The sequence below is a fragment of the Portunus trituberculatus genome, chromosome 34 (assembly GCF_017591435.1).
Source record: "Portunus trituberculatus isolate SZX2019 chromosome 34, ASM1759143v1, whole genome shotgun sequence".
NCBI lineage: Eukaryota > Metazoa > Arthropoda > Malacostraca > Decapoda > Portunidae > Portunus > Portunus trituberculatus.
Genome location: NC_059288.1, coordinates 4711817 through 4723681, shown reverse-complemented (window position 1 = coordinate 4723681; position 11865 = coordinate 4711817). Strand labels below are relative to the sequence as shown.

Here is an 11865-nt window from a genome sequence, read left to right as displayed (position 1 = left end):
CATAATAGAGAAATCCAGGAGGTAATTGAGCTTCCCCTTCTTTAAGTTGTTAGGGAATAAGACTTGAGAGATTGAGAAGATAATTTGGTTCGTCCTTAAATTCCCAAACAAAGAAAATGAGACTTGAAAGATTACGGAGATAATTGTGTCTCATAAAATCGCAAGTATAGAAAATTAAAATGACAATCAAGAAAAGTCGTAAATGAAATAAAAAGAATTAATAAATAGAAAGAAAAAAAGGATGTAAATTATAAAGAAGTGGTAGAAGAATAAGGTGGAAAACTACTTAATCTAAAAATTTATGTTATTAATATCTTGTTTGTGTGTTTGGAAAATGTATCTTTTTTTGATGTGTAGAGTGGGTTGTAGGGAAACATGTCATTAAGAACAGGTTAAGAAGTGAAAGAAAGTGTAGCAATATGTTTTTTTCTGCACTATCAAGCTTGTATGTTTATTTGAAAGAGGTGTTGAGTCATTTCATTAAGAGCAGGTAGGATATTTAACACAACAATAGGAAATGAGAGAAAGAAAAAACACTTGAAATAAGAAAAAACACATAGAAACACAAACACTCACAAGACCCACATGATGTAACAATAGCCATCACTGTCATCACTATCCTAAACAACACAAGACTCATGAACGTGACGGAACAGCGGATCGTTACCATATCACGTCTACTATGCACTTAGATGTCTTTACTTCACACAATCCATACAGTATAGCAATAGTTTAGCAGCAGCAGTGTTGTGAGTATGGCCCTGTATGCTTCAGTCTCCCATTAGTTTGTTGACAGCCACAGTTTTGCATCTTTCTCTTCCTCTGCTGTTGAGTGAGTTGATGCTCGACTAAGTTTAGGTCATGCTCTGGTGGCCTCTCACTTCTCTGCCTTTGTGTGTTGGCGTTAGTGCGGGTTAAGCTGGATTTGTGAATGGCTTGTTTTATTATACGAGTCTTGTTTTGATTTGTTTTCCTTGAGATTTTCTGGATTTGTGTTGGTTTGTGTTATACGAGTCTTGTTTTGATTTTTCTTCCCTTGAGATTTTCTGGATTTGTGTTGGCTTGTTTTATACGAGTCTTGTTTTGATTTGTTTTTCCTTAAGATTTCCTGGATTTGTGTTTATTGATTTTTTTTTTTCTTATTTATGAATGGTTTGTGCTGTCTGAGTCTCGTTTTTTTATTTTTGTGTTCCTTGAGACGTTTCTGGAAATATGAATGTTTTGTTACATGAGGCTTGTTTTGGGTTTGTGTTACTTAAAATGTTTCTGAAGTTATGGATGTTTTTTGGTGTTTGAGGTTATGAATGGTTTTGTGTTGAGATTTGTTTTTTGGATTGAGATTTTTTTGGATTTCTGAATGGTTTATGTTCACTTAGACCTTTTTTTCTATTCATGAATGGTTTGTGTTGTCTGAGATATTTGGATTATGTATTGATTTTTGTTCCTCAAGATTTGTTTTGGACTTCTGAATGGTTTGTGTTCATTGAGACCTGTTTGTTGATTGCTAATTTGTCAGGTTCAGTTAACTCTAGATTTAGATGTTCCTTTTTTTCAGTATTTCACAGTATTTTGTTTTATTATTGTTATTATTATTTATTTTTTTTACTTTTTAATTTTGATATAAATTCAGCATTTTTGCTTTATTTGCTGTGTTTTTTTAATATTTTCTAGCGCTTTCAAAGATTTTCATCATAAATGTATATGTTTATCATTTAAACTAACTTCACATATATATTTTTGATAGTTTCTTTTAAGTTTCTGCTGTTCAAATAAATTTCTAAACTTTAACTAAAAAAAAAAAAAAAAAAAAAAAAACATATATCTATCTTATGTCAATCAAGCACATTCATCAAAGAAGGTTGACCCGTGCACTGTTATACCTACATTTGCTTGTATACGTACACTGTAGTTACCAGGTTACCCATTCTAGTGGCAAGGAGGCGGGCTACACACTCGCCTCCATCTGTCTACCTAACTAATGATTTAAGACTCAGTTCCACATGTTCCACACTCCTCTGTGGCTGTGTGACTCCTGTATTCTTTACCCACTAAGTTAAATGATGTATCTGTATATGTAATTATGTATAGCAATGCATCCTTGTATTTACACCTTGTTTACCTGTATTTCTGTAAACAGGTGAGGATGATTTGTTGTGGGAGGTTCATCAGGTGTATGCAAGATTGGACCTTTCACTTACCTGTATTTCTGTGGACAGGTGAAGTTAGAGCATGGTTAAGACTGCACCTGTTTTACTTGTATTGATAGTGGCAGGTGAGAAATTAACAGTTTAGGAAGATTCAGGTGTTATAATTGGCATCACCTTTGTCTCTTTTCTTGATAATGACTGGTGAGAAACTGTTTTGGAAAGTTCAGGTGTTTTGTGATTAATTTAGCACCTGTATTGATAGTGGCAGGGGAGAAAGTAATAGTAGGAAGATTCAGGTGTTGTAATTGGCATCATCTTTGTTACCTTTGTTGATTGTCACAGGTGAGAAACTGTTTTGGAAGGTTCAGGTGTTGTGGGGTTAATTTAACACCTGTTTTATTATTACAGGTGAGAAATTAATTGTTTTTGGAAGTTTCAGGTGTTGTATATTTGGAAGCACCTTTGTCACCTTTGTTGATAATGACAAGGGGGAAATTGTTTTGGAAGGTTCAGGTGTTGCGGTTAATTTAACACCTGTGTTGGTTGTGACAGATGGAGGGGAAAAACTCGTCACTTGTAACTTTATAAACTTTGCGAAACTTGTGCATCTTAGTCTGGAAATAACCTGGATGTGTACTCCTACCTTCCACGTCACCTTTTAATAGTTCGTGCTAATACACCACACCTTAATACTCCCTGTGTATGTATGTAGAAGTTTGTTATGTTCGCTTCAGGCACCTTTAAGAATACTCGGACTCTTAACACTACACATAGAAGAAGCACAGCAGTTAATATGTATTCTGAAATAGTTGCTTTAATAATACTTACACTCATTCAATAGACACAGTAAAGGAAGAATAATGAAATACATAGGTGAACATTACACTGACATTACAGTATAGACAAGTGAAGCTCCTCGAAACTAAAGCATTGCAAAATATGAAATAGAAAGTACCTACATATTAACACTTTACAATAGACAGCAGTGAAACATGTTAGAACGAAATCCTTGCACATGATAGAAATGCCAGGATTTGATAGATTCTCATGAAAATAGAAGTATAATACATGATTACAGGTTAATACTACAGTCTTTTGGTAGTATAGTAGATGCATTTGAAAGATTTGTAATGTAGAAGTGACTTGTGGTGAGCATAGCATCAAAAGAGAAAGATTTGTTTGTAAGAAATTTAAGTTTATGAGTAGTCAAGATTGCTTGTAAAAAAGAAAGAAAAGAGCAAAAGCATTTGTGAAGAAACTGATGTCATGTTTGATAAAGAAGAGAAGGATTGGCAAGGGAAAAGAACTGGTGTGGAAAAATTTTTGATAGTTTGTAAAAGGAAAACATTATTAGGAAAATGAGAAAGCACATGCAAGAAACAAATGTATACATAAATAATTTGCAATGAGATTTCCCAAAGACGAACCATTTCTTTACTGCTTTCCAAATTAGACAACATGCAAAGAAAACATTGAGAAGAAAAGAGAAAGCACATTTTGAGAACATTCTATAGTTAACCCAATTTTTTCTCACATCTTTCCAAATCATAACACTAGAGGTACAATACACAAAAACATTTAAACACTCATAGAAAATGTTACCATCACCCACAACACAACACAAGAGGCTCCCCACAGACTCACGTAGCTTTATAGGTGCGTTTTGAGAGGAAATAAGGCCAGTAGGCAATATTGAAGAGGAGGAACACAATGGGAAGGAATATTGGAGTGTAAGTTTCCAGTCTGCCTTCCCATACCTCAGTCCACTTGGGCCCTGCTGCCTCCTCTGTCTGTAGGGAGAAGAAAGGGTCAGATAGGGCTAAAATAGGGTTAGAACTATTAAATCTTTGGTCTATAGGGAGAAAAAAAAGTTCAAATAAGGTCAGAACTGTTAAATCTTTGTCCTATAGGGAGAAAAAGGGTCATTTAGAGATCATACAAGGTCAAAACAGCTAAATCTTTGGTCTATAGCAGTGTTTCTTGACATTTTTATTATCACATCCCCTCTAGGAATTTGTTCTTCCCTCCATGCCCTTCTTGCATCTTTCATAAACTTCCCATTACTTGACCATGTTCTCATTAAGAGAATGATAAATGTAAGTAGAAGAATTCCTGCTTTTTCCAAAGGGCTCATGTCCCGCCTTGGAAATTGCTGATGTTCCCCAACAGGTGTGTGCTCCCCCTCCCCCCCAGGTTAATAACCACTGGTCTATAGGGAGAAAAGGGTCATGTAAAGGTCAGATAAAGTCAAAATTCTTAAATCTTTGTCCTGTAGGGAGGAAAGGGATAATTCAGAAAAGTTAGTTTTTTGGGGGGTCTGTAGAGAGAAAAGGGTCAGTTATGGGTCATGAAGGGTTAGGGAATGAATGAAGAAAGAATATGTTAATTGGCAATACTCTGAAAAGAAGAAGAAAGTAAAGTTATTGTCTTATTGGGAATAGAAAAAAATTCTAATAATTTAGAAAAGGAAGAAAATTATAATACCATTTTTATTATTAGACGAGTAAAAAACTTAATGATTTTTTGTATCAAGACTGTGAGTTAGGTTTGAACTAAAGGTGCAATAATATGAGTTAACAGTTATGCTCCAAGCAAGTGATAACTAAGATAAGGTGAGGTGAGCCTGTGATGTGGTAATGGTTATGCTGTAAGCAGTGAGGAGTGAAGGAGATTGAGATATTGAAAGATGGAGTACCTATGTTTTGTGGGTGAGATAGATAAGCAGTGAATGTAGAGGAGAAATGAAAAGATGCTATGCAATTTTTATTTAAGATAAACGATGAAAATGGAGAATAATGAAAAAAAGTTGTTGCTAATATCATCAATGAAAATAATGAAAAATGATGTGAAAATAATGTTTGCTTGAGATAAGTAATGAGAATAGATGAAAAATAAAATAGAAAAGTTATGTAAAATAAAAAAAATGAATTGAAGAGATGTTAAAGAAATTGATAAAAAGTGAATAAAGATATGAATAGAAAAAGAAGATTAAAGATGTTTGGTTGGTAAGGATGACGACTTCATTGCTATTGAAAAAAATAAATAGTAAAAAAATTGTTCTGAGTGTTTTGTTTTCTTTACTAAATGTGCTAGTACAATACTCTCTCTCTCTCTCTCTCTCTCATATATATATGTAATATATATATATATATATATATATATATATATATATATATATATATATATATATATATATATATATATATGAAGTGGGTGCAGGTGGGTGTGAAGACAGATTCAGGTAGTGTTGATAATGACAAAAAGCTTTTATGTTCTATTTCTTATTCACTACCTACCTAGTTTCCAATGTATCTGTATATAGTGATTCTCTTCTCAGATATGATATTGCAGCAAAGTAATAGATCGCAAATTACATTATAGAGTTATATTGACATGATGACAGTCGTGTTGATTCTCGTAAATTATCTCCGTATTGTTGCGACAGCGACACCCGTGTCAGGATTAAGACTTAAGAGAATACTCTTAATCTTGCCCGTGCCTCGTTGTGGTGTCACCATAGGTCCGCTTCCGCTGCACGCCACTCATACTCATGAGTCACCTTGAGCTTGTTTACTGTGTTTGTTTACTGAGTTACCTTTAGTGGTTTCCAAAGATATTTAGTGATGGTTTAAGTGTTTTCCATGCGTCTGTTCGGTGAAATACGCTGACATAGAGGTGGTTTATGGCGTAAATATGAGCCCAGTTTCCTTTGAAAAATTTCCAACTCGCCATTGATGATTTCTTAACAGAGCCTGTAATGAAGTGCTTGTGGTTTCAAACAATAGTTTATGACTGTAAAAGTGTGTTGCGCTCCTGATGAACTAGATATATGAACATTTAGACTGATTTGTAGCCCTATTAAATTTGAAAAAACGTCTTAACACATTTTTTTTATATCGCCATGTAAAAAGGTTCTGATAGTTTCTAAAGATTGCGCTAATTTTTAAAAAAGTGTTACCTTTCCTAATGGGCGAGATTTGTGGGCTTTTTAATTGTTTTTAAACGTCAAATTTAGAAAACTTTTTTTAAAGTGTCACTTGAAATATTTCTGTTATTACTTAGCCAAGTAATATTTTTATCTTCGGAAAAATAGTTTAGGATTATGACAATTCAGAATTTATGAAGCATTTGTGTCCAGCTGCCCTTTTGCAAATTACCATTTTCAAAATGATTTACGTAACGAACTATCGTAAATATGTGACGTCATCAACGGTGAGCCCAGCTGGCTGGACCCAGACCTTACTCCTTCCGGGAGTGCTGTGTGTGTGTGAGTGTGTGTGTGTGTGTTTCACTGTTTGATCTGCTGCAGTCTCTGACGAGACAGCCAGACGTTACCCTACGGAGCGAGCTCAGAGCTCATTATTTCCGATCTTCGGATAGGCCTGAGACCAGGCACACACCACACACCGGGACAACAAGGTCATAACTCCTCGATTTACATCCCGTACCTACTCACTGTTAGGTGAGGTGTGTGTGTGTGTGTGTGTGTGTGTGTGTGTGTGTGTGTTACCTTCTCTTATTGTACATCTGGTGATGCAGCGTGTTATTCACCACTGTCGTCTGCTGGTCACCCAGCCAGTCTTTCTCCTACGGAGCGAGCTCAGAGCTCATAGTGACCGATCATCAGGTAGGACTGAGACCACAATACACTCCACACACCGGGAAAGCGAGGCCACAACCCCTCGAGTTATATCCCGTACCTATTTACTGCTAGGTGAACGGGGGCCACACATTAAGAGGCTTGCCCATTTGCTTCGCCGCTTTCCGGGACTCGAACCTTGACCCTCTCGATTGTGAGTCGAGCATGCTAATCACTACACTACGCGGTGTGTGTGTGTGTGTGTGTGTGTGTGTGTGTGTGTTCACTGTTTGATCTGCTGCAGTCTCTGACGAGACAACCAGACGTTACCCTACGGAACGAGCTCAGAGCTCATTATTTCCGATCTTGGGATAGGTCTGAGACCAGGCACACACCACACACCGGGACAACAAGGTCATAACTCCTCGATTTACACCCCGTACCTACTCACTGAACAGGTGAACAGGGGCTACACGTCAAAGGAAACACACCCAAATATCTCCACCCGGCCGGGGAATCGAACCCCGGTGTGTGTGTGTGTGTGTGTGTGTGTGTGTGTGTGTGTGTGTGTGTAAATAAATGAATAAAATAAATAATAAGGAAAAAAATAAAGGCCAGTAAAAGGAACCAAGAGAAAGAGTAACACACACACACAAACACACACACACACGGCTAAGAAGGTAGCTCCTCTTAATTAAGCGAGTCAAGGTGAGTGTTTGGTTAAATCTGTCTGCATATTTCATTCAGAGAGAGAGAGAGAGAGAGAGAGAGAGAGAGAGACGTACCTTACAATTCCCGGTACTTCTCGTCGATACTTCATCACCAACACCTGACGAAGACGAAGCAGGTGACGATGAAGATGACGATGACGCGGACAAGTGACGCAAATTCTGACCCGATTGACTTGTGGACGTGGTGACCTTGGGCTGAATTTTGACCTTTGACCTTGGCGTGACCTTGGCGAGGTGGATGAGGCGGGTGACCACGGTGTATTCAACCAAGACGGCAAAGTTGAGGGTAATACAACATAACATCCAGACGTCAATGGCTTTTGCATACGACACCTTTGGACTTTCCGCCCTAGAGAGAGAGAGAGAGAGAGAGAGAGAGAGAGAGAGAGAGAGAATTTAATCATCCCTCAAGTGCTCGCATTCAAAAGATTCCTGCATTTTTGTATTACCATAATGTGTGAAAGAAGAAGGAGAAGAGGCAAAAAGACGAAGAAGGTGAAGAGAATGAGGTGTTTGTGAGGGACGGTTTTGAGATAGTTAGTGAGATTGTTGGTGTTTGGACTTTGTGGTGGTGGTAATAGTAGTAGTAGTAGTAGTAGTAGTAGTAGTAGTAGTAGTAACAGCAGGAATATTAACCAACACACACACACACACACACACACACACACACACACACACACACACACACACACACACACACACACACACACAAGAAAAGAAAAGAATATCTATATAGTCTCTCTCTCTCTCTCTCTCTCTCTCTCTCTCTCTCTCTCTCTCTTACTTGGCAGCATTAAACATGGAGACGAGGGTGAGAAGTGAGGTGATAGTGAGCACCATTCTGCCGGGCACGAGGCGGGGCGGCACTAGATAGGTGAGCCAGGAGACCCCCACCACCAGGGCCGAGGGGAGGTAGATGTTGAGGAGGTAGTAACTGAGCTTGCGGGACAACACCACCTGCATCTGTACCAAGGGGAAGGTGCCTAGGGGAGGATGAAAGGCTGTGTCAAGTTAGGTTTAATTGTAACCTCTTTATTACTGGGACGTATTTTTACCTGGAGTTTTGGGACTGATTAAACGATTTTATTTACATTAAGAAGAGTCTATGGAAGTTAAAAGAATAATTGACTGAGTTTCCACTATTTTTAATCCCCACATAAGTTACTGAAGCTGTATAGAATCACCATGTAGTAGCCAGAACGAATATGGAAACGCGTCATGGTACTGAAGGGGTTAATGGGTAAGAAATCTGATGTGTTGTAAAGTTTTGTCGAAAGAAGAGTGTCTATGCGAGGATGAAAGATTAGGTTAGGTTAGTTCAGGTTTGGTTTGGCTTAGGAATTTTTTGTGCGTTCGAAATATGTGGTTTAGTTCGCTTTTTTGGCAAGGGAGGGTGTCTAAGGGGGATAAAAAGCTAGGGTAGGTTAGGTTAGGTTTGAGTGATATTTGAAGTGGTTATTGTATATATGTGCTGTTTAATTGGTTTTTGGGAATAAAAATATGATGCGTTATGAATTTTGGCGAAGGAAAAGTGCCTATGATGGGAGGGTGGAAAGCTGGGTTCGGTTACGTTGTTCTGTATAAATGAAGTGGTTATTCCATATATATACGCTGTTTATTGGTTTCTGGGAGTAAAAATATGATGTGTTATAAATTTTGACGAAGGAAAAAGTCCAATGGGAGGGTTTGGGTTTGGTTATGTTGTTTTGTATAAATGAAGTGGTTATTTCACATATATATACGCTGTTTATTGGTTTCTGGGAGTAAAAATATGATGCGTTATAAATTTTGACGAAGGAAAAAGTCCAATGGGAGGATGGAGAGCTGGGTTTGGTTATGTTGTTTTGTATTGTTGAAGTGGTTATCCTATATAGACGTTCTTCATTTGTTTCTAGAGTAAAAAGAAAGTGTTTTTAATTTTTAGTAAAGGAAACATGTCTGAGGAAAGATGGGAAAGTGATCAAGTTACATTCCAATAGTTTTACGGGCTGAAGAAAATGACTATATACTACCAATGCTTTTTATACCAATGCTAATTCGTGTCTGGATAAAAAAATAAATTGTAAGTTCGCCAAAGAAAACGTTCGTGAAAGAAGATGGGAAACTGAGTGAGAATAGTTGCATAATTATCGTACGTAGAGTTAATAAGTTTTAAAGGGAATTTCAAGAGAGAGAGAGAGAGAGAGAGAGAGATGTAGGGTTTGTTGTTGTTATGGTTACGCGGGTTTAATTGGCGTAAGCAAACAGACAGACAGATTGACAGACAGACAGCCAGTTGTTGTGATTAGCCGGGCATGTTCAGCATGTAAACAAATACAGGCAAACAAGAGAGAGAGAGAGAGAGAGAGAGAGAGAGAGAGAGAGAGAGAGAGAGGGAACTTAGATATTGAAAGAAAAAAAATGTAAATACTAGTATATAGATAGATAAAGAGTTTTTACACCTATAGATAGATAGATTAGGTAAATAGAAGTTAATAAATCAAAGAGACAAGGAATCTCTCTCTCTCTCTCTCTCTCTCTCTCTCTCTCTCTCAAATACAAACGTACAAAGGCTAATAAAATAACGATAAAAACACGCATGAATAAATAAAAGGAGCACACACACACACACATACACACACACACACCTTGAGTATTGTTGGCGTCGCGGTAAAAGCCTCGCGCAGAATGATCAGCTTCGAATGACACTGTGAACTGGTCAGTGGCGAGACTTGGGCTTGTCTCGACTGCTCTCTCTCCCCATTTGTACTCCACCTCGAAGCTCCGGTACTGGTCTGTGAGGAGGAGGAGGAGGAGGAGGAGGAGGAGGAGGAGTAGTAGTAGTAGTGAGGGTAGATTATGAAGAAGAGGAAAAATTATACCATACAGTGAAATATGTAAAGGAAAAGGAAGGAAAAACGAAAATTGATGGGAAAGGAATTGCGAGAGAGAAATAGAGAGAGCAAGGAGGAAGATGAGGAAAATAGAAGAGAAATAGGAAAATAATACCATGCAGTGAAATGCGTAGATGAAAAATGAAAAAAAAGGCGAAAAAAAGAAGAGGGTGAAGGAATTGTGAATGAGGAATATGGAGAAACAAAGATGAATGAATGAGAAAAAAAGTAAATGAGAGAGAATAAAGAGATTAGTGGGAAGAAGGGAAAAACTCGAAAAGAAAAAAAAGAAAAGGACGAGGAGAGGGAGAGAAAGGTAAATACAAAAGAAAGAAAAAAAAAACGGGAAAGAATAAAGGAAGGAAACGAGAGAGAGAGAGAGAGAGAGAGAGAGAGAGAGAGAGAGAGAGAGAGACATTACTGGCTGGACTCAATGTAGTAATCAGATAGACAGTCACAGGAGCATAGGGACGTGAAAGACAGACAGACAGACACTCACAGCTCATCAGCCTCATATAGCACGTCTGTTCGTCCAAAGGGAAGGCGGTGAAGTCCATGGTGCAGGAAACAGTTGTGATGAGACTGCCGGGGAGGGAACGTGCGTCACCATTACTGATCACCTAACCTGACTGAACGGAACCTTAACTGAACGTAACCTTAACTGAATGGAGCCTTAACTGAACGTAGCCTTAACTGAACGTAGCCTTAACTGAACAGAACCTTAACTGAACGGAACCTTAACTGAAATGGAACTTTAACTGAATGGAACCTAACTCAGTGTATCCTAAGTGAATGTAATCTGACTGAAAGTAACCTAATTTTTATGTAACCTAACTGGACGCAATCTAATTTTAATGTAAGCTAACTAACGTGCCCTAACTTAAAGGAACCTAACTGTTACCTAAATATAACGTTACCTAATTCAACGTAACCTATCTGAACGTTGCCTAATAGAACGTAACCAAACTTAACGTTACCAAATTTACTGTAACCAAATTTAGTGTAACGTAACTTAAGCTTAACCTAACCTAACCTAACCCAGCCTTGTCTAACCTCACTGAACCTGACCTAACTTTGCCTGTCCTAGCTCTTCCTGGCCTAATCAATCCTTATGTAACTTTGCTTGATATAAAAAAAAAGTTAATATAATCTAACTGACTGAATCTGACCTAACCATACCTAGCCTCAACTAATTTAACTTCAATTTGTCTCTCCACTACTAACAAAACCTTCCCTAACTTGACAAAACTTCACATTTTATCATCTAACGTATTCTAATATTAACCTAACTTGATCTAACCTTGCGTAATTTTTCTTAACCTCACCTCACTTCGTCTCTCACCTCATCTCACCTTACCTTACCTTACCTCACCTCACCTCACCTCACACCAAATATCTCTCCTTTTATCACTTCCTTCATCCTTCTTTTTTTCCTCCTCTCTCCCTTTTTTGCCATTTATCAGAAGTAGCATTCAATAATTGATTTTATACTGATAGATCTGCGAACAATATTTCTTTCTTTTTTTTTCTTTTTT

General features: G+C 37.6%; 1 protein-coding gene across 1 annotated transcript in view; it reads right to left on the bottom strand.

Annotated features, from left to right (window-relative positions):
- Positions 1 to 435: 435 nt before the first annotated feature.
- The window catches only part of LOC123512671 (glycine receptor subunit alpha-2-like), a 24183-nt gene continuing 12753 nt past the window's right edge, over positions 436 to 11865 (bottom strand). The window contains exons 6-10 of the mRNA XM_045269163.1: positions 10830 to 10912; positions 10085 to 10231; positions 8242 to 8440; positions 7512 to 7806; positions 436 to 3937 (exon numbers count right to left, since the gene is read on the bottom strand). Coding sequence (XP_045125098.1) covers positions 3788 to 3937; positions 7512 to 7806; positions 8242 to 8440; positions 10085 to 10231; positions 10830 to 10912 — 874 coding nt within the window. The 3' untranslated portion in view covers positions 436 to 3787. The remainder of the gene's footprint in view (positions 3938 to 7511; positions 7807 to 8241; positions 8441 to 10084; positions 10232 to 10829; positions 10913 to 11865) is intronic.